Genomic DNA, 27,972 nt, shown 5'->3' on the forward strand with positions numbered 1-27,972 from the left:
GTGTGTGAGAGAGAGAGTGTGTATGTGGTGTATGTGTTACAGTGAGAGAGCATGTGTGAGTATCGTGTGTGAGAGAGTGACAGTGTATGTGTGTGAGAGAGAGAGTGTGTATGTGGTGTATGTGTTACAGTGAGAGAGCATGTGTGAGTATTGTGTGTGTGAGAGAGTGACAGTGTATGTGTGTGTGTGAGAGAGAGTGTGTATATGGTGTATGTGTTACAGTGAGAGAGCATGTGTGAGTATCGTGTGTGAGAGAGAGTGTCAGTGTATGTGCATGTGTGAGAGAGAGTGTGTATGTGGTGTATGTGTTACAGTGAGAGAGCATGTGTGAGTATCGTGTGTGAGAGAGAGTGACAGTGTATGTGTGTGTGAGAGAGTGTGTATGTGGTGTATGTGTTACAGTGAGAGAGCATGTGTGAGTATCGTGTGTGAGAGAGAGTGACAGTGTATGTGTGTGTGAGAGAGAGTGTGTGTATGTGGTGTATGTGTTACAGTGAGAGAGCATGTGTGAGTATCGTGTGTGTGAGAGAGTGACAGTGTATGTGTATGTGTGAGAGAGAGAGAGTGTGTATGTGGTGTATGTGTTACAGTGAGAGAGCATGTGTGAGTATTGTGTGTGAGAGAGAGTGACAGTGTATGTGTGTGTGAGAGAGAGAGTGTGTGTGTGGTGTATGTGTTACAGTGAGAGAGCATGTGTGAGTATCGTGTGTGAGAGAGAGTGACAGTGTATGTGTGTGTGAGAGAGAGAGTGTGTGTGTGGTGTATGTGTTACAGTGAGAGAGCATGTGTGAGTATCGTGTGTGTGAGAGAGTGACAGTGTATGTGTGTGTGAGAGAGAGTGTGTATGTGGTGTATGTGTTACAGTGAGAGAGCATGTGTGAGTATCGTGTGTGTGAGAGAGTGACAGTGTATGTGTGTGTGAGAGAGAGTGTGTGTATGTGGTGTATGTGTTACAGTGAGAGAGCATGTGTGAGTATCGTGTGTGTGAGAGAGTGACAGTGTATGTGTGTGTGTGAGAGAGAGAGTGTGTATGTGGTGTATGTGTTACAGTGAGAGAGCATGTGTGAGTATCGTGTGTGTGAGAGAGTGACAGTGTATGTGTGTGTGTGAGAGAGAGTGTGTATGTGGTGTATGTGTTACAGTGAGAGAGCATGTGTGAGTATCGTGTGTGTGAGAGAGTGACAGTGTATGTGTATGTGAGAGAGAGAGTGTGTATGTGGTGTATGTGTTACAGTGAGAGAGCATGTGTGAGTATCGTGTGTGTGAGAGAGTGACAGTGTGTGTGTGTGTGAGAGAGAGTGTGTATGTGGTGTATGTGTTACAGTGAGAGAGCATGTGTGAGTATTGTGTGTGTGAGAGAGTGACAGTGTATGTGTATGTGTGAGAGAGAGTGTGTATGTGGTGTATGTGTTACAGTGAGAGAGCATGTGTGAGTATTGTGTGTGAGAGAGAGTGACAGTGTATGTGTGTATGTGAGAGAGAGAGTGTGTATGTGGTGTATGTGTTACAGTGAGACAGCATGTGTGAGTATCGTGTGTGAGAGAGAGTGACAGTGTATGTGTGTGTGTGTGAGAGAGAGTGTGTATGTGGTGTATGTGTTACAGTGAGACAGCATGTGTGAGTATCGTGTGTGAGAGAGAGTGACAGTGTATGTGTGTGTGTGAGAGAGAGTGTGTATGTGGTGTATGTGTTACAGTGAGAGAGCATGTGTGAGTATCGTGTGTGTGAGAGAGTGACAGTGTATGTGTATGTGTGAGAGAGCGTGTGTATGTGGTGTATGTGTTACAGTGAGAGAGCATGTGTGAGTATCGTGTGTGTGAGAGAGTGACAGTGTATGTGTGTGTGAGAGAGAGAGTGTGTGTGTGGTGTATGTGTTACAGTGTGAGAGCATGTGTGAGTATCGTGTGTGTGAGAGAGTGACAGTGTATGTGTGTGAGAGAGAGAGTGTGTATGTGGTGTATGTGTTACAGTGAGAGAGCATGTGTGAGTATCGTGTGTGAGAGAGAGTGACAGTGTATGTGTGTGTGTGTGAGAGAGTGTGTGTATGTGGTGTATGTGTTACAGTGAGAGAGCATGTGTGAGTATCGTGTGTGTGAGAGAGTGACAGTGTATGTGTATGTGTGAGAGAGAGAGAGTGTGTATGTGGTGTATGTGTTACAGTGAGAGAGCATGTGTGAGTATCGTGTGTGTGAGAGAGTGACAGTGTATGTGTGTGTGAGAGAGAGTGTGTATGTGGTGTATGTGTTACAGTGAGAGAGCATGTGTGAGTATCGTGTGTGTGAGAGAGTGACAGTGTATGTGTGTGTGAGAGAGAGTGTGTGTATGTGGTGTATGTGTTACAGTGAGAGAGCATGTGTGAGTATCGTGTGTGTGAGAGAGTGACAGTGTATGTGTGTGTGAGAGAGAGTGTGTATGTGGTGTATGTGTTACAGTGAGAGAGCATGTGTGAGTATCGTGTGTGTGAGAGAGTGACAGTGTATGTGTGTGTGAGAGAGAGTGTGTGTATGTGGTGTATGTGTTACAGTGAGAGAGCATGTGTGAGTATCGTGTATGTGAGAGAGTGACAGTGTATGTGTGTGTGTGAGAGAGAGAGTGTGTATGTGGTGTATGTGTTACAGTGAGAGAGCATGTGTGAGTATCGTGTGTGAGAGAGAGTGACAGTGTATGTGTGTGTGTGAGAGAGAGTGTGTATGTGGTGTATGTGTTACAGTGAGAGAGCATGTGTGAGTATCGTGTGTGTGAGAGAGTGACAGTGTATGTGTATGTGAGAGAGAGAGTGTGTATGTGGTGTATGTGTTACAGTGAGAGAGCATGTGTGAGTATCGTGTGTGTGAGAGAGTGACAGTGTATGTGTGTGTGTGTGAGAGAGAGTGTGTATGTGGTGTATGTGTTACAGTGAGAGAGCATGTGTGAGTATTGTGTGTGTGAGAGAGTGACAGTGTATGTGTGTATGTGAGAGAGAGAGTGTGTATGTGGTGTATGTGTTACAGTAAGAGAGCATGTGTGAGTATCGTGTGTGTGAGAGAGTGACAGTGTATGTGTGTGTGTGAGAGAGTGTGTATGTGGTGTATGTGTTACAGTGAGAGAGCATGTGTGAGTATCGTGTGTGTGAGAGAGTGACAGTGTATGTGTGTGAGAGAGAGAGTGTGTGTGGTGTATGTGTTACAGTGAGAGAGCATGTGTGAGTATTGTGTGTGTGAGAGAGTGACAGTGTATGTGTATGTGTGAGAGAGAGTGTGTATGTGGTGTATGTGTTACAGTGAGAGAGCATGTGTGAGTATCGTGTGTGTGAGAGAGTGACAGTGTATGTGTGTGAGAGAGAGTGTGTATGTGGTGTATGTGTTACAGTGAGAGAGCATGTGAGAGTATCGTGTGTGTGAGAGAGTGACAGTGTATGTGCGTGTGTGTGAGAGAGTGTGTATGTGGTGTATGTGTTACAGTGAGAGAGCATGTGTGAGTATTGTGTGTGTGAGAGAGTGACAGTGTATGTGCGTGTGTGAGAGAGAGTGTGTATGTGGTGTATGTGTTACAGTGAGAGAGCATGTGTGAGTATCGTGTGTGAGAGAGAGTGACAGTGTATGTGTGTGTGTGTGAGAGAGAGTGTGTATGTGGTGTATGTGTTACAGTGAGAGAGCATGTGTGAGTATCGTGTGTGTGAGAGAGTGACAGTGTATGTGTGTGTGAGAGAGAGAGTGTGTGTGTGGTGTATGTGTTACAGTGAGAGAGCATGTGTGAGTATCGTGTGTCTGAGAGAGTGACAGTGTATGTGTGTGAGAGAGAGAGTGTGTATGTGGTGTATGTGTTACAGTGAGAGAGCATGTGTGAGTATCGTGTGTGAGAGAGTGACAGTGTATGTGTGTGAGAGAGAGAGTGTGTATGTGGTGTATGTGTTACAGTGAGAGAGCATGTGTGAGTATCGTGTGTGAGAGAGAGTGACAGTGTATGTGTATGTGTGAGAGAGAGAGTGTATGTGGTGTATGTGTTACAGTGAGAGAGCATGTGTGAGTATCGTGTGTGAGAGAGAGTGACAGTGTATGTGTGTGAGAGAGAGAGTGTGTATATGGTGTATGTGTTACAGTGAGAGAGCATGTGTGAGTATCGTGTGTGTGAGAGAGTGACAGTGTATGTGTGTGTGTGAGAGAGAGAGTGTGTGTGGTGTATGTGTTACAGTGAGAGAGCATGTGTGAGTATCGTGTGTGTGAGAGAGTGACAGTGTATGTGTGTGTGTGAGAGAGAGAGTGTGTGTGGTGTATGTGTTACAGTGAGAGAGCATGTGTGAGTATTGTGTGTGTGAGAGAGTGACAGTGTATGTGTGTGTGTGAGAGAGTGTGTATGTGGTGTATGTGTTACAGTGAGAGAGCATGTGTGAGTATCGTGTGTGTGAGAGAGTGACAGTGTATGTGTGTGAGAGAGAGAGTGTGTGTGGTGTATGTGTTACAGTGAGAGAGCATGTGTGAGTATTGTGTGTGTGAGAGAGTGACAGTGTATGTGTGTGTGTGAGAGAGAGAGTGTATGTGGTGTATGTGTTACAGTGAGAGAGCATGTGTGAGTATTGTGTGTGTGAGAGAGTGACAGTGTATGTGTGTGAGAGAGAGTGTGTATGTGGTGTATGTGTTACAGTGAGAGAGCATGTGTGAGTATCGTGTGTGTGAGAGAGTGACAGTGTATGTGTGTGAGAGAGAGAGTGTGTATGTGGTGTATGTGTTACAATGAGAGAGCATGTGTGAGTATTATGTGTGAGAGAGAGTGACAGTGTATGTGTGTGTGTGAGAGAGAGAGTGTGTATGTGGTGTATGTGTTACAGTGAGAGAGCATGTGTGAGTATTGTGTGTGAGAGAGTGACAGTGTATGTGTGTGTGTGTGAGAGAGAGAGTGTGTATGTGGTGTATGTGTTACAGTGAGAGAGCATGTGTGAGTATCGTGTGTGAGAGAGTGACAGTGTATGTGTGTGAGAGAGAGAGTGTGTATGTGGTGTATGTGTTACAGTGAGAGAGCATGTGTGAGTATTGTGTGTGTGAGAGAGTGACAGTGTATGTGTGTGTGTGAGAGAGAGTGTGTATATGGTGTATGTGTTACAGTGAGAGAGCATGTGTGAGTATCGTGTGTGAGAGAGAGTGTCAGTGTATGTGTATGTGTGAGAGAGAGTGTGTATGTGGTGTATGTGTTACAGTGAGAGAGCATGTGTGAGTATCGTGTGTGAGAGAGAGTGACAGTGTATGTGTGTGTGAGAGAGTGTGTATGTGGTGTATGTGTTACAGTGAGAGAGCATGTGTGAGTATCGTGTGTGTGAGAGAGTGACAGTGTATGTGTGTGTGAGAGAGAGTGTGTGTATGTGGTGTATGTGTTACAGTGAGAGAGCATGTGTGAGTATCGTGTGTGTGAGAGAGTGACAGTGTATGTGTATGTGTGAGAGAGAGAGAGTGTGTATGTGGTGTATGTGTTACAGTGAGAGAGCATGTGTGAGTATCGTGTGTGAGAGAGAGTGACAGTGTATGTGTGTGTGTGAGAGAGAGTGTGTATGTGGTGTATGTGTTACAGTGAGAGAGCATGTGTGAGTATCGTGTGTGTGAGAGAGTGACAGTGTATGTGTATGTGAGAGAGAGAGTGTGTATGTGGTGTATGTGTTACAGTGAGAGAGCATGTGTGAGTATCGTGTGTGTGAGAGAGTGACAGTGTGTGTGTGTGTGAGAGAGAGTGTGTATGTGGTGTATGTGTTACAGTGAGAGAGCATGTGTGAGTATCGTGTGTGAGAGAGTGACAGTGTATGTGTGTGAGAGAGAGAGTGTGTATGTGGTGTATGTGTTACAGTGAGAGAGCATGTGTGAGTATTGTGTGTGTGAGAGAGTGACAGTGTATGTGTGTATGTGAGAGAGAGAGTGTGTATGTGGTGTATGTGTTACAGTAAGAGAGCATGTGTGAGTATCGTGTGTGTGAGAGAGTGACAGTGTATGTGTGTGTGTGAGAGAGAGTGTGTATGTGGTGTATGTGTTACAGTGAGAGAGCATGTGTGAGTATCGTGTGTGTGAGAGAGTGACAGTGTATGTGTGTGTGAGAGAGAGAGTGTGTATGTGGTGTATGTGTTACAGTGAGAGAGCATGTGTGAGTATCGTGTGTGTGAGAGAGTGACAGTGTATGTGTGTGTGAGAGAGAGAGTGTGTATGTGGTGTATGTGTTACAGTGAGAGAGCATGTGTGAGTATCGTGTGTGTGAGAGAGTGACAGTGTATGTGTGTGTGTGAGAGAGAGAGTGTGTATGTGGTGTATGTGTTACAGTGAGAGAGCATGTGTGAGTATCGTGTGTGAGAGAGAGTGACAGTGTGTGTGTGTGTGAGAGAGAGTGTGTGTGTGGTGTATGTGTTACAGTGAGAGAGCATGTGTGAGTATCGTGTGTGTGAGAGAGTGACAGTGTGTGTGTGTGTGAGAGAGAGAGTGTGTATGTGGTGTATGTGTTACAGTGAGAGAGCATGTGTGAGTATTGTGTGTGTGAGAGAGTGACAGTGTATGTGTATGTGTGAGAGAGAGTGTGTATGTGGTGTATGTGTTACAGTGAGAGAGCATGTGTGAGTATCGTGTGTGTGAGAGAGTGACAGTGTATGTGTGTGAGAGAGAGAGAGTGTGTATGTGGTGTATGTGTTACAGTGAGAGAGCATGTGAGAGTATCGTGTGTGTGAGAGAGTGACAGTGTATGTGCGTGTGTGTGAGAGAGTGTGTATGTGGTGTATGTGTTACAGTGAGAGAGCATGTGTGAGTATTGTGTGTGTGAGAGAGTGACAGTGTATGTGCGTGTGTGAGAGAGAGTGTGTATATGGTGTATGTGTTACAGTGAGAGAGCATGTGTGAGTATCGTGTGTGTGAGAGAGTGACAGTGTATGTGTGTGTGTGAGAGAGAGAGTGTGTGTGGTGTATGTGTTACAGTGAGAGAGCATGTGTGAGTATCGTGTGTGTGAGAGAGTGACAGTGTATGTGTGTGTGTGAGAGAGAGAGTGTGTGTGGTGTATGTGTTACAGTGAGAGAGCATGTGTGAGTATTGTGTGTGTGAGAGAGTGACAGTGTATGTGTGTGTGTGAGAGAGTGTGTATGTGGTGTATGTGTTACAGTGAGAGAGCATGTGTGAGTATCGTGTGTGTGAGAGAGTGACAGTGTATGTGTGTGAGAGAGAGAGTGTGTGTGGTGTATGTGTTACAGTGAGAGAGCATGTGTGAGTATTGTGTGTGTGAGAGAGTGACAGTGTATGTGTGTGTGTGAGAGAGAGAGTGTATGTGGTGTATGTGTTACAGTGAGAGAGCATGTGTGAGTATTGTGTGTGTGAGAGAGTGACAGTGTATGTGTGTGAGAGAGAGTGTGTATGTGGTGTATGTGTTACAGTGAGAGAGCATGTGTGAGTATCGTGTGTGTGAGAGAGTGACAGTGTATGTGTGTGAGAGAGAGAGTGTGTATGTGGTGTATGTGTTACAATGAGAGAGCATGTGTGAGTATTATGTGTGAGAGAGAGTGACAGTGTATGTGTGTGTGTGAGAGAGAGAGTGTGTATGTGGTGTATGTGTTACAGTGAGAGAGCATGTGTGAGTATTGTGTGTGAGAGAGTGACAGTGTATGTGTGTGTGTGTGAGAGAGAGAGTGTGTATGTGGTGTATGTGTTACAGTGAGAGAGCATGTGTGAGTATCGTGTGTGAGAGAGTGACAGTGTATGTGTGTGAGAGAGAGAGTGTGTATGTGGTGTATGTGTTACAGTGAGAGAGCATGTGTGAGTATTGTGTGTGTGAGAGAGTGACAGTGTATGTGTGTGTGTGAGAGAGAGTGTGTATATGGTGTATGTGTTACAGTGAGAGAGCATGTGTGAGTATCGTGTGTGAGAGAGAGTGTCAGTGTATGTGTATGTGTGAGAGAGAGTGTGTATGTGGTGTATGTGTTACAGTGAGAGAGCATGTGTGAGTATCGTGTGTGAGAGAGAGTGACAGTGTATGTGTGTGTGAGAGAGTGTGTATGTGGTGTATGTGTTACAGTGAGAGAGCATGTGTGAGTATCGTGTGTGTGAGAGAGTGACAGTGTATGTGTGTGTGAGAGAGAGTGTGTGTATGTGGTGTATGTGTTACAGTGAGAGAGCATGTGTGAGTATCGTGTGTGTGAGAGAGTGACAGTGTATGTGTATGTGTGAGAGAGAGAGAGTGTGTATGTGGTGTATGTGTTACAGTGAGAGAGCATGTGTGAGTATCGTGTGTGAGAGAGAGTGACAGTGTATGTGTGTGTGTGAGAGAGAGTGTGTATGTGGTGTATGTGTTACAGTGAGAGAGCATGTGTGAGTATCGTGTGTGTGAGAGAGTGACAGTGTATGTGTATGTGAGAGAGAGAGTGTGTATGTGGTGTATGTGTTACAGTGAGAGAGCATGTGTGAGTATCGTGTGTGTGAGAGAGTGACAGTGTGTGTGTGTGTGAGAGAGAGTGTGTATGTGGTGTATGTGTTACAGTGAGAGAGCATGTGTGAGTATTGTGTGTGTGAGAGAGTGACAGTGTATGTGTGTATGTGAGAGAGAGAGTGTGTATGTGGTGTATGTGTTACAGTAAGAGAGCATGTGTGAGTATCGTGTGTGTGAGAGAGTGACAGTGTATGTGTGTGTGTGAGAGAGAGTGTGTATGTGGTGTATGTGTTACAGTGAGAGAGCATGTGTGAGTATCGTGTGTGTGAGAGAGTGACAGTGTATGTGTGTGTGAGAGAGAGAGTGTGTATGTGGTGTATGTGTTACAGTGAGAGAGCATGTGTGAGTATCGTGTGTGTGAGAGAGTGACAGTGTATGTGTGTGTGAGAGAGAGAGTGTGTATGTGGTGTATGTGTTACAATGAGAGAGCATGTGTGAGTATCGTGTGTGTGAGAGAGTGACAGTGTATGTGTGTGTGTGAGAGAGAGAGTGTGTATGTGGTGTATGTGTTACAGTGAGAGAGCATGTGTGAGTATCGTGTGTGAGAGAGAGTGACAGTGTGTGTGTGTGTGTGAGAGAGAGTGTGTGTGTGGTGTATGTGTTACAGTGAGAGAGCATGTGTGAGTATCGTGTGTGTGAGAGAGTGACAGTGTGTGTGTGTGTGAGAGAGAGAGTGTGTATGTGGTGTATGTGTTACAGTGAGAGAGCATGTGTGAGTATTGTGTGTGTGAGAGAGTGACAGTGTATGTGTATGTGTGAGAGAGAGTGTGTATGTGGTGTATGTGTTACAGTGAGAGAGCATGTGTGAGTATCGTGTGTGTGAGAGAGTGACAGTGTATGTGTGTGAGAGAGAGAGAGTGTGTATGTGGTGTATGTGTTACAGTGAGAGAGCATGTGAGAGTATCGTGTGTGTGAGAGAGTGACAGTGTATGTGCGTGTGTGTGAGAGAGTGTGTATGTGGTGTATGTGTTACAGTGAGAGAGCATGTGTGAGTATTGTGTGTGTGAGAGAGTGACAGTGTATGTGCGTGTGTGAGAGAGAGTGTGTATGTGGTGTATGTGTTACAGTGAGAGAGCATGTGTGAGTATCGTGTGTGAGAGAGAGTGACAGTGTATGTGTGTGTGTGTGAGAGAGAGTGTGTATGTGGTGTATGTGTTACAGTGAGAGAGCATGTGTGAGTATTGTGTGTGTGAGAGAGTGACAGTGTATGTGTGTGTGAGAGAGAGAGTGTGTGTGTGGTGTATGTGTTACAGTGAGAGAGCATGTGTGAGTATCGTGTGTGAGAGAGTGACAGTGTATGTGTGTGAGAGAGAGAGTGTGTATGTGGTGTATGTGTTACAGTGAGAGAGCATGTGTGAGTATCGTGTGTGAGAGAGAGTGACAGTGTATGTGTATGTGTGAGAGAGAGAGTGTATGTGGTGTATGTGTTACAGTGAGAGAGCATGTGTGAGTATCGTGTGTGAGAGAGAGTGACAGTGTATGTGTGTGAGAGAGAGAGTGTGTATGTGGTGTATGTGTTACAGTGAGAGAGCATGTGTGAGTATCGTGTGTGTGAGAGAGTGACAGTGTATGTGTGTGTGTGAGAGAGAGAGTGTATGTGGTGTATGTGTTACAGTGAGAGAGCATGTGTGAGTATTGTGTGTGAGAGAGAGTGACAGTGTATGTGTATGTGAGAGAGAGAGTATGTATGTGGTGTATGTGTTACAGTGAGAGAGCATGTGTGAGTATCGTGTGTGTGAGAGAGTGACAGTGTATGTGTGTGTGTGAGAGAGTGTGTATGTGGTGTATGTGTTACAGTGAGAGAGCATGTGTGAGTATCGTGTGTGAGAGAGAGTGACAGTGTATGTGTGTGAGAGAGAGAGTGTGTATATGGTGTATGTGTTACAGTGAGAGAGCATGTGTGAGTATCGTGTGTGTGAGAGAGTGACAGTGTATGTGTGTGTGTGAGAGAGAGAGTGTGTGTGGTATATGTGTTACAGTGAGAGAGCATGTGTGAGTATCGTGTGTGTGAGAGAGTGACAGTGTATGTGTGTGTGTGAGAGAGAGAGAGTGTGTGTGGTGTATGTGTTACAGTGAGAGAGCATGTGTGAGTATTGTGTGTGTGAGAGAGTGACAGTGTATGTGTGTGTGTGAGAGAGTGTGTATGTGGTGTATGTGTTACAGTGAGAGAGCATGTGTGAGTATCGTGTGTGTGAGAGAGTGACAGTGTATGTGTGTGAGAGAGAGAGTGTGTGTGGTGTATGTGTTACAGTGAGAGAGCATGTGTGAGTATTGTGTGTGTGAGAGAGTGACAGTGTATGTGTGTGTGTGAGAGAGAGAGTGTATGTGGTGTATGTGTTACAGTGAGAGAGCATGTGTGAGTATTGTGTGTGTGAGAGAGTGACAGTGTATGTGTGTGAGAGAGAGTGTGTATGTGGTGTATGTGTTACAGTGAGAGAGCATGTGTGAGTATCGTGTGTGTGAGAGAGTGACAGTGTATGTGTGTGAGAGAGAGAGTGTGTATGTGGTGTATGTGTTACAATGAGAGAGCATGTGTGAGTATTATGTGTGAGAGAGAGTGACAGTGTATGTGTGTGTGTGAGAGAGAGAGTGTGTATGTGGTGTATGTGTTACAGTGAGAGAGCATGTGTGAGTATTGTGTGTGAGAGAGTGACAGTGTATGTGTGTGTGTGTGAGAGAGAGAGTGTGTATGTGGTGTATGTGTTACAGTGAGAGAGCATGTGTGAGTATCGTGTGTGAGAGAGTGACAGTGTATGTGTGTGAGAGAGAGAGTGTGTATGTGGTGTATGTGTTACAGTGAGAGAGCATGTGTGAGTATCGTGTGTGAGAGAGTGACAGTGTATGTGTGTGAGAGAGAGAGTGTGTATGTGGTGTATGTGTTACAGTGAGAGAGCATGTGTGAGTATTGTGTGTGTGAGAGAGTGACAGTGTATGTGTGTGTGTGAGAGAGAGTGTGTATATGGTGTATGTGTTACAGTGAGAGAGCATGTGTGAGTATCGTGTGTGAGAGAGAGTGTCAGTGTATGTGTATGTGTGAGAGAGAGTGTGTATGTGGTGTATGTGTTACAGTGAGAGAGCATGTGTGAGTATCGTGTGTGAGAGAGAGTGACAGTGTATGTGTGTGTGAGAGAGTGTGTATGTGGTGTATGTGTTACAGTGAGAGAGCATGTGTGAGTATCGTGTGTGTGAGAGAGTGACAGTGTATGTGTGTGTGAGAGAGAGTGTGTGTATGTGGTGTATGTGTTACAGTGAGAGAGCATGTGTGAGTATTGTGTGTGTGAGAGAGTGACAGTGTATGTGTGTGTGAGAGAGAGAGAGTGTGTATGTGGTGTATGTGTTACAGTGAGAGAGCATGTGTGAGTATTGTATGTGTGAGAGAGTGACAGTGTATGTGTGTGTGTGAGAGAGAGAGTGTGTATGTGGTGTATGTGTTACAGTGAGAGAGCATGTGTGAGTATCGTGTGTGTGAGAGAGTGACAGTGTATGTGTATGTGTGAGAGAGAGAGAGTGTGTATGTGGTGTATGTGTTACAGTGAGAGAGCATGTGTGAGTATCGTGTGTGTCAGAGAGTGACAGTGTATGTGTGTGTGAGAGAGAGTGTGTGTATGTGGTGTATGTGTTACAGTGAGAGAGCATGTGTGAGTATCGTGTGTGTGAGAGAGTGACAGTGTATGTGTGTGTGTGAGAGAGAGAGTGTGTATGTGGTGTATGTGTTACAGTGAGAGAGCATGTGTGAGTATCGTGTGTGTGAGAGAGTGACAGTGTATGTGTGTGTGTGTGAGAGAGTGTGTATGTGGTGTATGTGTTACAGTGAGAGAGCATGTGTGAGTATCGTGTGTGTGAGAGAGTGACAGTGTATGTGTATGTGAGAGAGAGAGTGTGTATGTGGTGTATGTGTTACAGTGAGAGAGCATGTGTGAGTATCGTGTGTGTGAGAGAGTGACAGTGTGTGTGTGTGTGTGAGAGAGAGTGTGTATGTGGTGTATGTGTTACAGTGAGAGAGCATGTGTGAGTATTGTGTGTGTGAGAGAGTGACAGTGTATGTGTATGTGTGAGAGAGAGTGTGCATGTGGTGTATGTGTTACAGTGAGAGAGCATGTGTGAGTATTGTGTGTGAGAGAGAGTGACAGTGTATGTGTGTATGTGAGAGAGAGAGTGTGTATGTGGTGTATGTGTTACAGTGAGAGAGCATGTGTGAGTATCGTGTGTGAGAGAGAGTGACAGTGTATGTGTGTGTGTGTGAGAGAGAGTGTGTATGTGGTGTATGTGTTACAGTGAGAGAGCATGTGTGAGTATCGTGTGTGTGAGAGAGTGACAGTGTATGTGTATGTGTGAGAGAGAGTGTGTATGTGGTGTATGTGTTACAGTGAGAGAGCATGTGTGAGTATCGTGTGTGTGAGAGAGTGACAGTGTATGTGTGTGTGTGAGAGAGAGAGTGTGTGTGTGGTGTATGTGTTACAGTGAGAGAGCATGTGTGAGTATCGTGTGTGTGAGAGAGTGACAGTGTATGTGTGTGAGAGAGAGAGTGTGTATGTGGTGTATGTGTTACAGTGAGAGAGCATGTGTGAGTATCGTGTGTGAGAGAGAGTGACAGTGTATGTGTGTGTGTGTGAGAGAGTGTGTGTATGTGGTGTATGTGTTACAGTGAGAGAGCATGTGTGAGTATCGTGTGTGTGAGAGAGTGACAGTGTATGTGTGTGTGTGAGAGAGAGAGTGTATGTGGTGTATGTGTTACAGTGAGAGAGCATGTGTGAGTATCGTGTGTGAGAGAGAGTGACAGTGTATGTGTGTGAGAGAGAGAGTGTGTATATGGTGTATGTGTTACAGTGAGAGAGCATGTGTGAGTATCGTGTGTGTGAGAGAGTGACAGTGTATGTGTGTGTGTGAGAGAGAGAGTGTGTGTGGTGTATGTGTTACAGTGAGAGAGCATGTGTGAGTATCGTGTGTGTGAGAGAGTGACAGTGTATGTGTGTGTGTGAGAGAGAGAGTGTGTGTGGTGTATGTGTTACAGTGAGAGAGCATGTGTGAGTATTGTGTGTGTGAGAGAGTGACAGTGTATGTGTGTGTGTGAGAGAGTGTGTATGTGGTGTATGTGTTACAGTGAGAGAGCATGTGTGAGTATCGTGTGTGTGAGAGAGTGACAGTGTATGTGTGTGAGAGAGAGAGTGTGTGTGGTGTATGTGTTACAGTGAGAGAGCATGTGTGAGTATTGTGTGTGTGAGAGAGTGACAGTGTATGTGTGTGTGTGAGAGAGAGAGTGTATGTGGTGTATGTGTTACAGTGAGAGAGCATGTGTGAGTATTGTGTGTGTGAGAGAGTGACAGTGTATGTGTGTGAGAGAGAGTGTGTATGTGGTGTATGTGTTACAGTGAGAGAGCATGTGTGAGTATCGTGTGTGTGAGAGAGTGACAGTGTATGTGTGTGAGAGAGAGAGTGTGTATGTGGTGTATGTGTTACAATGAGAGAGCATGTGTGAGTATTATGTGTGAGAGAGAGTGACTGTGTATGTGTGTGTGTGAGAGAGAGAGTGTGTATGTGGTGTATGTGTTACAGTGAGAGAGCATGTGTGAGTATTGTGTGTGAGAGAGTGACAGTGTATGTGTGTGTGTGTGAGAGAGAGAGTGTGTATGTGGTGTATGTGTTACAGTGAGAGAGCATGTGTGAGTATCGTGTGTGAGAGAGTGACAGTGTATGTGTGTGAGAGAGAGAGTGTGTATGTGGTGTATGTGTTACAGTGAGAGAGCATGTGTGAGTATCGTGTGTGAGAGAGTGACAGTGTATGTGTGTGAGAGAGAGAGTGTGTATGTGGTGTATGTGTTACAGTGAGAGAGCATGTGTGAGTATTGTGTGTGTGAGAGAGTGACAGTGTATGTGTGTGTGTGAGAGAGAGTGTGTATATGGTGTATGTGTTACAGTGAGAGAGCATGTGTGAGTATCGTGTGTGAGAGAGAGTGTCAGTGTATGTGTATGTGTGAGAGAGAGTGTGTATGTGGTGTATGTGTTACAGTGAGAGAGCATGTGTGAGTATCGTGTGTGAGAGAGAGTGACAGTGTATGTGTGTGTGAGAGAGTGTGTATGTGGTGTATGTGTTACAGTGAGAGAGCATGTGTGAGTATCGTGTGTGTGAGAGAGTGACAGTGTATGTGTGTGTGAGAGAGAGTGTGTGTATGTGGTGTATGTGTTACAGTGAGAGAGCATGTGTGAGTATCGTGTGTGTGAGAGAGTGACAGTGTATGTGTATGTGTGAGAGAGAGAGAGTGTGTATGTGGTGTATGTGTTACAGTGAGAGAGCATGTGTGAGTATCGTGTGTGTGAGAGAGTGACAGTGTATGTGTGTGTGAGAGAGAGTGTGTGTATGTGGTGTATGTGTTACAGTGAGAGAGCATGTGTGAGTATCGTGTGTGTGAGAGAGTGACAGTGTATGTGTGTGTGTGAGAGAGAGTGTGTATGTGGTGTATGTGTTACAGTGAGAGAGCATGTGTGAGTATCGTGTGTGTGAGAGAGTGACAGTGTATGTGTATGTGAGAGAGAGAGAGTGTGTATGTGGTGTATGTGTTACAGTGAGAGAGCATGTGTGAGTATCGTGTGTGTGAGAGAGTGACAGTGTGTGTGTGTGTGTGAGAGAGAGTGTGTATGTGGTGTATGTGTTACAGTGAGAGAGCATGTGTGAGTATTGTGTGTGTGAGAGAGTGACAGTGTATGTGTATGTGTGAGAGAGAGTGTGTATGTGGTGTATGTGTTACAGTGAGAGAGCATGTGTGAGTATTGTGTGTGAGAGAGAGTGACAGTGTATGTGTGTGAGAGAGAGTGTGTATGTGGTGTATGTGTTACAGTGAGAGAGCATGTGTGAGTATCGTGTGTGAGAGAGAGTGACAGTGTATGTGTGTGTGTGTGAGAGAGAGTGTGTATGTGGTGTATGTGTTACAGTGAGAGAGCATGTGTGAGTATCGTGTGTGTGAGAGAGTGACAGTGTATGTGTATGTGTGAGAGAGAGTGTGTATGTGTTGTATGTGTTACAGTGAGAGAGCATGTGTGAGTATCGTGTGTGTGAGAGAGTGACAGTGTATGTGTGTGTGAGAGAGAGAGTGTGTGTGTGGTGTATGTGTTACAGTGAGAGAGCATGTGTGAGTATCGTGTGTGTGAGAGAGTGACAGTGTATGTGTGTGAGAGAGAGAGTGTGTATGTGGTGTATGTGTTACAGTGAGAGAGCATGTGTGAGTATCGTGTGTGAGAGAGAGTGACAGTGTATGTGTGTGTGTGTGAGAGAGTGTGTGTATGTGGTGTATGTGTTACAGTGAGAGAGCATGTGTGAGTATCGTGTGTGAGAGAGTGACAGTGTATGTGCGTGTGTGTGAGAGAGTGTGTATGTGGTGTATGTGTTACAGTGAGAGAGCATGTGTGAGTATCGTGTGTGTGAGAGAGAGTGACAGTGTATGTGTGTGTGTGTGAGAGAGTGTGTGTATGTGGTGTATGTGTTACAGTGAGAGAGCATGTGTGAGTATCGTGTGTGAGAGAGTGACAGTGTATGTGTGTGAGAGAGAGAGTGTGTATGTGGTGTATGTGTTACAGTGAGAGAGCATGTGTGAGTATTGTGTGTGTGAGAGAGTGACAGTGTATGTGTGTGTGTGAGAGAGAGTGTGTATGTGGTGTATGTGTTACAGTGAGAGAGCATGTGTGAGTATCGTGTGTGAGAGAGAGTGACAGTGTATGTGTGTGTGTGAGAGAGAGAGTGTGTATGTGGTGTATGTGTTACAGTGAGAGAGCATGTGTGAGTATTGTGTGTGTGAGAGAGTGACAGTGTATGTGTGTGTGTGAGAGAGAGTGTGTATGTGGTGTATGTGTTACAGTGAGAGAGCATGTGTGAGTATTGTGTGTGTGAGAGAGTGACAGTGTATGTGTGTGAGAGAGAGAGTGTGTATGTGGTGTATGTGTTACAGTGAGAGAGCATGTGTGAGTATCGTGTGTGTGAGAGAGTGACAGTGTATGTGTGTGAGAGAGAGAGAGTGTGTGTGGTGTATGTGTTACAGTGAGAGAGCATGTGTGAGTATCGTGTGTGTGAGAGAGTGACAGTGTATGTGTGTGTGAGAGAGTGTGTATGTGGTGTATGTGTTACAGTGAGAGAGCATGTGTGAGTATTGTGTGTGTGAGAGAGTGACAGTGTATGTGTGTGTGTGAGAGAGAGAGTGTATGTGGTGTATGTGTTACAGTGAGAGAGCATGTGTGAGTATTGTGTGTGTGAGAGAGTGACAGTGTATGTGTGTGAGAGAGAGTGTGTATGTGGTGTATGTGTTACAGTGAGAGAGCATGTGTGAGTATCGTGTGTGTGAGAGAGTGACAGTGTATGTGTGTGTGTGAGAGAGAGAGTGTGTATGTGGTGTATGTGTTACAGTGAGAGAGCATGTGTGAGTATCGTGTGTGTGAGAGAGTGACAGTGTATGTGCGTGTGTGTGAGAGAGTGTGTATGTGGTGTATGTGTTACAGTGAGAGAGCATGTGTGAGTATTGTGTGTGTGAGAGAGTGACAGTGTATGTGTGTGTGTGAGAGAGAGAGTGTGGGTGTGGTGTATGTGTTACAGTGAGAGAGCATGTGTGAGTATCGTGTGTGTGAGAGAGTGACAGTGTATGTGTGTGTGTGTGAGAGAGAGTGTGTATGTGGTGTATGTGTTACAGTGAGAGAGCATGTGTGAGTATTGTGTGTGTGAGAGAGTGACAGTGTATGTGTGTGAGAGAGAGAGTGTGTATGTGGTGTATGTGTTACAGTGAGAGAGCATGTGTGAGAATTGTGTGTGAGAGAGAGTGACAGTGTATGTGTGTGTGTGAGAGAGAGAGTGTGTATGTGGTGTATGTGTTACAGTGAGAGAGCATGTGTGAGTATTGTGTGTGAGAGAGTGACAGTGTATGTGTGTGTGAGAGAGAGAGTGTGTATGTGGTGTATGTGTTACAGTGAGAGAGCATGTGTGAGTATTGTGTGTGTGAGAGAGTGACAGTGTATGTGTGTGTGAGAGAGAGAGTGTGTATGTGGTGTATGTGTTACAGTGAGAGAGCTGTGTGAGTATTGTGTGTGTGAGAGAGTGACAGTGTATGTGTGTGTGTGAGAGAGTGTGTATGTGGTGTATGTGTTACAGTGAGAGAGCATGTGTGAGTATCGTGTGTGAGAGAGAGTGACAGTGTATGTGTGTGTGTGTGTGAGAGAGAGTGTGTGTGTGGTGTATGTGTTACAGTGAGAGAGCATGTGTGAGTATTGTGTGTGTGAGAGAGTGACAGTGTATGTGTGTGAGAGAGAGTGTGTATGTGGTGTATGTGTTACAGTGAGAGAGCATGTGTGAGTATCGTGTGTGAGAGAGAGACAGTGTATGTGTGTGAGAGAGAGAGTGTGTATGTGGTGTATGTGTTACAGTGAGAGAGCATGTGTGAGTATCGTGTGTGTGAGAGAGTGACAGTGTATGTGTGTGTGTGAGAGAGTGTGTATGTGGTGTATGTGTTACAGTGAGAGAGCATGTGTGAGTATCGTGTGTGTGAGAGAGTGACAGTGTATGTGTGTGTGTGAGAGAGAGTGTGTGTATGTGGTGTATGTGTTACAGTGAGAGAGCATGTGTGAGTATTGTGTGTGTGAGAGAGTGACAGTGTATGTGTGTGTGTGAGAGAGAGTGTGTATGTGGTGTATGTGTTACAGTGAGAGAGCATGTGTGAGTATCGTGTGTGTGAGAGAGTGACAGTGTATGTGTGTGTGTGAGAGAGAGAGTGTGTATGTGGTGTATGTGTTACAGTGAGAGAGCATGTGTGAGTATCGTGTGTGTGAGAGAGTGACAGTGTATGTGCGTGTGTGAGAGAGAGTGTGTATGTGGTGTATGTGTTACAGTGAGAGAGCATGTGTGAGTATCGTGTGTGTGAGAGAGTGACAGTGTATGTGTGTGTGAGAGAGAGAGTGTGTATGTGGTGTATGTGTTACAGTGAGAGAGCATGTGTGAGTATTGTGTGTGTGAGAGAGTGACAGTGTATGTGTGTGTGTGAGAGAGAGAGTGTGTATGTGGTGTATGTGTTACAGTGAGAGAGCATGTGTGAGTATCGTGTGTGTGAGAGAGTGACAGTGTATGTGTGAGAGAGAGAGTGTGTATGTGGTGTATGTGTTACAGTGAGAGAGCATGTGTGAGTATCGTGTGTGTGAGAGAGTGACAGTGTATGTGTGAGAGAGAGAGTGTGTATGTGGTGTATGTGTTACAGTGAGAGAGCATGTGTGAGTATCGTGTGTGTGAGAGAGTGACAGTGTATGTGTGTGTGTGTGAGAGAGAGTGTGTATGTGGTGTATGTGTTACAGTGAGAGAGCATGTGTGAGTATCGTGTGTGTGAGAGAGTGACAGTGTATGTGTGTGAGAGAGAGAGTGTGTGTGTGGTGTATGTGTTACAGTGAGAGAGCATGTGTGAGTATCGTGTGTGAGAGAGTGACAGTGTATGTGTGTGAGAGAGAGAGTGTGTATGTGGTGTATGTGTTACAGTGAGAGAGCATGTGTGAGTATCGTGTGTGTGAGAGAGTGACAGTGTATGTGTGAGAGAGAGAGTGTGGGTGATGACTGTCCTGGTTACACCAATGCTGCCTCAGAGTGTCCAGCCTAAGTCTGTTGGGTTAGGTATTGGAATCATCACAACATGCAGGAGGAAGCTGAACAAGGCAGGGTCATCGGAGGCTGAAGGTGCTCACAGAAACTCACCTGCTGTGTCCCTACTGCTTCCGGCTACTCCAGCGTCTTCCTCCTCCTCTTGAAGTGTGCTGAGAGGTTCACTGATGTCTACAACACAACAGCCAGAGAGTTATTGCTGCAGTGAGGACTGGGGAGAAATCAGCACCTGAGTTTGGGAAAGCTCATCAGTGTCTCGCAATCTTTGTTTGCTGTCTCTGTCTCTCTCTCTTCCCCCCTCTCACACAAACCCCTGCAAGTCTGTGGCTGAGAGTGTGAGAGAGGGAGAGTGTGTGAGTGAGAAAGAGAGAGAGAGAGAGAGAGAGGGATATAAGAGAGAGAGAAAAGGAGATGAGATGGAATGAGAGACAGAAGGATTGAGAGTGAGAAGGAGGATGTACGTGAGAGAGAGAGAGAAACAGAGAGTGCAAATGAGAGAGTTACAAGAGAGACAGAGAAAGACTCAGGAGAGAGACAGAGAAAAGGGGTTCATGAGAGAAAAAGTCACATGACAGAGAGAGAGAGAGTCATGAGACAAAGAGAGAAAGTAAGGAAATGTCAACCCAGGTCAATGTCAAAAGCTGAACGGTCTCTCAAGAGACCCTGGAGATTGGATAGGGAGCTTTCAACACTGCAGTGCATGCTGGGATACTCTAGCCCCCATTGATGCCTCTCCCTCTTTGTTTGCCTTCTCTCTCTCTCTAACCCTCTGGGGCTATGAAGACAGGACAAAATAGACTGGAGAAGGAGAGGGTGAGAGAGAGGGGTGCTGTGAGGGAGAGGGAGAGCAGATGAAAGAGAGAGCACGCAAGAAAGAGGAAAGGGGAGCATGGTACGAGAAAATAAGGAGAGAACAAGAGAGAGAGAGAAGGCAGGAAAAAGACAGAGGGCATCAGAGAGAAAGACAGAACAGATATGACAGAGGGATGATTACGAGAGAGAGACAGACGGGGAAGACAAGGGAGAAGACAGATGGGAGAAAATTTGTGATAGGTGGTGCAGGAGAGGTAAGCTTTAGTAGAGTTTTAATCTTTCAACACTGCAGTGCAGGCTGGGATGACCTGGCTTCCATTGATGCCTCTGGGTCATTTTTACTCTCTCTGTTTCGTAAGCCCTCTCAGGTAGTAAAGAGAGAGCAAAAAAAAGGGCCGATAGTGAAGGGGACAAGAAACGTGGGGGCTGCGAGAGAGATGGTGCATGCAAGAAAGAGAAAAAGAGAGGAGGAAAAAAGAGAGACAAAGAGAGGGGACATCAGACAGAGAAAAGGAGAGACAGAGAGAGAGAAAGAGAGAGAGGACACAGGAGAGAGTGAAAGAGGGCAAATTAGGTGGAGAGAGGATATGAACAAGAAAACATGGAATTGAAAGAGACAGCATGAGATAGAGAGACAGAGCAGTGAGACAGAGATGGCTCCAAAAAAGTGGGTGAGTGACAGAGGGGAGGTCTGCGACAGAGAGAACTGCAAGAGACAGAAAGGTTTAGATATAAGTCATAAGTAAGGGAGAGAGGGAGACAGAACGTGAGGGAGGGCACTAGAGAGAGGAGAGAGATGGTGGGCGGGGTGGGGGGGGGGGGGGGGGGGGGAGATGAGGGACAGTAAGAAACAGAAGACACCAGAGAGAAACAGGATGCATGAGAGGGTGAGACAACGCGAGAGGGAAAGGCCGTGAGACAGTGAGAGGTAGAGAGAGAATGGGATAGAGTAAAGTAGTGTTGATGACCCTATCTCCCTCCAGATCAAGAAACAAAAACAAAGAACAATACAGCACAAGAACAGGCCCTTCGGCCCTCCAAACCTGTGCTAGCACATTTCGCCCTTCCATATGAAAACTGTCCCCACACACACACTCACTCACATATACGCACACACACACACACTCACTCACTCTAATATACACACACACTCACTCACTCTAATGTACACACACACACTCACTCACTCTAATATACACACAGACACACACACTCACACACTCACTCTAATATACACACAGACACACACACACTCACTCTAATATACACACAGACACACACACTCACTCTAATATACACACACACACTCACTCACTCTAATATACACACAGACACACACACACTCACTCTAATATACACACACACACTCACTCTAATATACACACAGACACACACACACTCATTAATATACACACAGACACACACACACTCACTCTAATATACACACAGACACACACACACTCACTCTAATATACACACAGACACACACACTCACTCTAATATATACACACACACACACTCACTCACTCTAATATACACACAGACACACACACACTCACTCTAATATACACACCACACACACACACACACTCACTCACTCTAATATACACACACACACTCACTCTAATATACACACAGACATACACACACACTCACTCACTCTAATATACACACAGAAACACACTCACTCTAACATACACACACTCATACACACAGACACACACTCACTGAAATATACACACACACTCACTCTAATATACAGACAGACACACACACATTCACTCTAATATACACACACACACTCACTCTAATATACACACACACACTCATTCTAATATGCACACAGACACACACACTCTAATATAGGCACAGACACACACACTCTAATATACGCACAGACACACACTCACACACTCACTCTAATGTACACACACACACTCACTCACTCCAATATACACACAGACACACACACAAACTCACTCACTAATATACACAGACACACTCACTCTAATATACACACAGACACACACTCACACTAATATACACAGACACACACACTCACTCTAATATACACACAGACACACACACACTCACTCTAATACACACACACACTCACTCTAATATACACACAGACACACACACACATGCTAATATACACACAGACACACACTCACACACTCACTCTAATATACACACACACTCTAATATACACGCAGACACACACACACTCACTCACTCTAATATACACACAGACACACACACACTCACTCACTCTAATATACACACAGACACACACACACTCACCCTAATATACACACAGAAACACACACACACTCACTCTAATATACACACAGACACACACACACTCACTCTAATATACACACAGACACACACACACTCACTCTAATATACACACGACACACACACACACTCACTCACTCTAATATACACACACACACTCACTCTAATATACACACAGACACACACACACACTCACTCACTCTAATATACACACAGAAACACACTCACTCTAACATACACACACTCATACACACAGACACACACTCACTGAAATATACACACACACACACACTCACTCTAATATACACACAGATACACACACTCACTTTAATATACACACAGACACACACACACACACTCACTCTAATATTCACACAGACACACACACTCACTCTAATATATACACACACACACTCACTCACTCTAATATACACACGACACACACACACACTCACTCACTCTAATATACACACACACACTCACTCTAATATACACACACACACACTCACTCTAATATACACACACACTCACTCACTCTAATATACACACAGACATACACACACACTCACTCTAATATACACACACACACACTCACTCACTCTAATACACACACACACACTCACTCACTCTAATACACACACACACACACTCACTCACTCTAATATACACACACACACTCACTCTAATATACACACACACACTCACTCACTCTAATACACACACACACTCAAATACACACACACACACTCACTCACTCTAATATACACACACACACTCACTCACTCTAATATACACACACACACTCACTCACTCTAATACACACACACACACTCACTCACTCTAATACACACACACACACTCACTCACTCTAATATACACACAGACATACACACACACTCACTCACTCTAATATACACACACACACACTCACTCACTCTAATATACACACACACACTCACTCACTCTAATACACACACACACACTCACTCACTCTAATATACACACACACACTCACTCACTCTAATATACACACAGACATACACACACACTCACTCTAATATACACACACACACTCACTCACTCTAATACACACACACACACTCACTCACTCTAATATACACACAGACATACACACACACTCACTCTAATATACACACACACACTCACTCACTCTAATACACACACACACACTCACTCACTCTAATACACACACACACACTCACTCACTCTAATATACACACACACAGTCACTCACTCTAATATACACACAGACATACACACACTCACCCTAATATACACACAGAAACACACACACACTCACTCTAATATACACACACACACTCACTCACTCTAATACACACACACACACTCACTCACTCTAATACACACACACACACTCACTCACTCTAATATACACACACACACTCACTCACTCTAATATACACACACACACTCACTCACTCTAATACACACACACACACTCACTCTAATACACACACACACACTCACTCACTCTAATATACACACACACACTCACTCACTCTAATATACACACAGACATACACACACACTCACTCTAATATACACACACACACTCACTCACTCTAATACACACACACACACTCACTCACTCTAATATACACACAGACATACACACACACTCACTCTAATATACACACACACACTCACTCACTCTAATACACACACACACACTCACTCACTCTAATACACACACACACACTCACTCACTCTAATATACACACACACAGTCACTCACTCTAATATACACACACAGTCACTCACTCTAATATACACACAGACATACACACACTCACCCTAATATACACACAGAAACACACACACACTCACTCTAATATACACACAGACACACACACTCACTCTAATATATATACACACACACACTCACTCTAATATACACACAGACACACACACTCACTCACTCTAATATACACACAGACACACACACTCACTCACTCTAACATACACACAAACACACACTCACTCTAACATACACACACTCATACACACAGACACACACTCACACACTCACTCTAATATACACACACACTCGAATATACACGCAGACACACACACACTCACTCACTCTAATATACACACAGACACACACACACTCACTCACTCTAATATACACACAGACACACACACACTCACCCTAATATACACACAGAAACACACACACACTCACTCTAATATATACACACACACACACTCACTCACTCTAATATACACACAGACACACACACACTCACTCACTCTAACATACACACACACACTCACTCTAATATACACACGACACACACACACTCACTCAAATATACACACAGACACACACACTCACTCTAATGTATACACACACACACACACTCACTCTAATATACACACAGACACACACACACTCACTCTAATATACACACGACACACACACACACACTCACTCACTCTAATATACACACAGAAACACACTCACTCTAACATACACACACTCATACACACAGACACACACTCACTGAAATATACACACACACACTCACTCTAATATACACACAGATACACACACTCACTTTAATATACATACAGACACACACACACACTCACTCTAATATACACACAGACACACACACTCACTCTAATATATACACACACACACTCACTCACTCTAATATACACACAGACACTCACTCACTCTAATATACACACAGACACACACACTCACTCTAATATATATACACGCACACACACACTCACTCACTCTAATATACACACAGACACATACACACTCACTCACTAACATACACACAAACACACACACTCTAATATACACACGACACACACGACACACACACGCTCACTCTAATATACACACACACACTCACTCTAATATACACACACACACACTCACTCTAATATACACACACACTCACTCTAATATACACACAGACACACACACACACTCACTCTAATATACACACAGAAACACACTCACTCTAACATACACACACTCATACACACAGACACACACTCACTGAAATATATACACACACACACACTCACTCTAATATACAGACACACACACACACATTCACTCTAATATACACACACACTCACTCTAATATACACACGACACACACACACACTCACTCACTCTAATATACACACACTCACTCTAATATACACACAGACACACTCACTCACTCTAATATACACACAGAAACACACTCACTCTAACATACACACACTCATACACACAGACACACACTCACTGTAATATATACACACACACACTCACTCTAATATACAGACAGACACACACACATTCACTCTAATATACACAAACACACACTCACTCTAATATACACACACACACACACTCATTCTAATATACACACAGACATACACACTCTAATATACGCACAGACACACACTCTAATATACACACAGACACACACTCACTCTAATATACACACAGACACACACTCACTCTAATATACACACACACACACTCACTCACTCCAATATACACACAGACACACACACAAACTCACTCTAATATACACACAGACACACTCACTCACTAAAATACACAGACACACTCACTCACTAATATACACACAGACACACACTCACACTAATATACAGACACACACTCATTCTAATATACAGACACACACTCACTCTAATATATACACAGACACACACACACTCTAATATACACACAGACACACACACACTCTAATGTACACACAGACACACACACACTCTAATACACACACACACTCACTCTCTAATACACACACACACTCACTCTCTAATACACACACACACTCACTCTAATATACACACAGGCACACACACACACGCTAATATACACACAGACACACACTCACACACTCACTCTAATATACACACACACACTCTAATATACACGCAGACACACACACACTCACTCACTCTAATATACACACAGAGACACACTCACACACTCACTCACTCTAATATACACACACACACTGACTCACTCTAAAATACACACACACACTCACACTCTAATATACACACAGACACACACACACTCACTCACTCTAATATACATACACACTCACTCTAATATGCACATACACACTCACTCACTCTAATATACACACAGACACACACACACTCACTCACTCTAATATACACATACACGCTTACTCTAATACACACACAGACACACACACTCACTCACTCTAATATACACACACACACACTCACTCTAATATACACACAGACACACACACACACTCACTCTAATATACACACAGACACACTCACTCACTCTAATATACACACACACACTCACTCACTCTAATATACACACACACTCACTCTAATATACACACACACTCACTCACTATAATATACACACAGACATACACACGCACTCACTCTAATATACACACACACACTCACTCACTCTAATATACACACACACTCACTCACTCTAATATACACACACACTCACTCACTCTAATATACACACAGACACACACACACTCTAATATACACACAGACACACACACACACTCACTCACTCTAATATACACACACACACACTCACTCTAATATACACACACACTCACTCACTCTAATATACACACAGACATACACACACACTCACTCTAATATACACACACACACTCACTCACTCTAATACACACACACACACTCACTCACTCTAATACACACACACACACACTCACTCACTCTAATATACACACACACACTCACTCTAATATACACACACACACTCACTCACTCTAATACACACACACACTCAAATACACACACACACACTCACTCACTCTAATATACACACACACACTCACTCACTCTAATATACACACACACACTCACTCACTCTAATACACACACACACACTCACTCACTCTAATACACACACACACACTCACTCACTCTAATATACACACAGACATACACACACACTCACTCACTCTAATATACACACACACACACTCACTCACTCTAATATACACACACACACTCACTCACTCTAATACACACACACACACTCACTCACTCTAATATACACACACACACTCACTCACTCTAATATACACACAGACATACACACACACTCACTCTAATATACACACACACACTCACTCACTCTAATACACACACACACACTCACTCACTCTAATATACACACAGACATACACACACACTCACTCTAATATACACACACACACTCACTCACTCTAATACACACACACACACTCACTCACTCTAATACACACACACACACTCACTCACTCTAATATACACACACACAGTCACTCACTCTAATATACACACAGACATACACACACTCACCCTAATATACACACAGAAACACACACACACTCACTCTAATATACACACACACACTCACTCACTCTAATACACACACACACACTCACTCACTCTAATACACACACACACACTCACTCACTCTAATATACACACACACACTCACTCACTCTAATATACACACACACACTCACTCACTCTAATACACACACACACACTCACTCTAATACACACACACACACTCACTCACTCTAATATACACACACACACTCACTCACTCTAATATACACACAGACATACACACACACTCACTCTAATATACACACACACACTCACTCACTCTAATACACACACACACACTCACTCACTCTAATATACACACAGACATACACACACACTCACTCTAATATACACACACACACTCACTCACTCTAATACACACACA

The 27,972-nt window shown here is 44.2% G+C and overlaps 1 protein-coding gene across 5 annotated transcripts in view; it reads right to left on the minus strand.

The window, feature by feature from the left end:
* Positions 1-27,972, minus strand: part of LOC122546736 (EH domain-binding protein 1-like) — a 165,287-nt gene that overhangs the window by 68,108 nt on the left and 69,207 nt on the right. For all 5 annotated transcript variants that reach the window (XM_087983698.1, XM_087983699.1, XM_087983697.1 and 2 more), the window contains one exon: positions 19,119-19,196. In XM_087983698.1, coding sequence (XP_087839824.1) covers positions 19,119-19,196 — 78 coding nt within the window. The remainder of the gene's footprint in view (positions 1-19,118; positions 19,197-27,972) is intronic.

The sequence above is a fragment of the Chiloscyllium plagiosum genome, unplaced genomic scaffold (assembly GCF_037043375.1).
Source record: "Chiloscyllium plagiosum isolate Xiang-an unplaced genomic scaffold, Cpla_swu_hap1 HiC_scaffold_46, whole genome shotgun sequence".
Lineage (NCBI taxonomy): Eukaryota > Metazoa > Chordata > Chondrichthyes > Orectolobiformes > Hemiscylliidae > Chiloscyllium > Chiloscyllium plagiosum.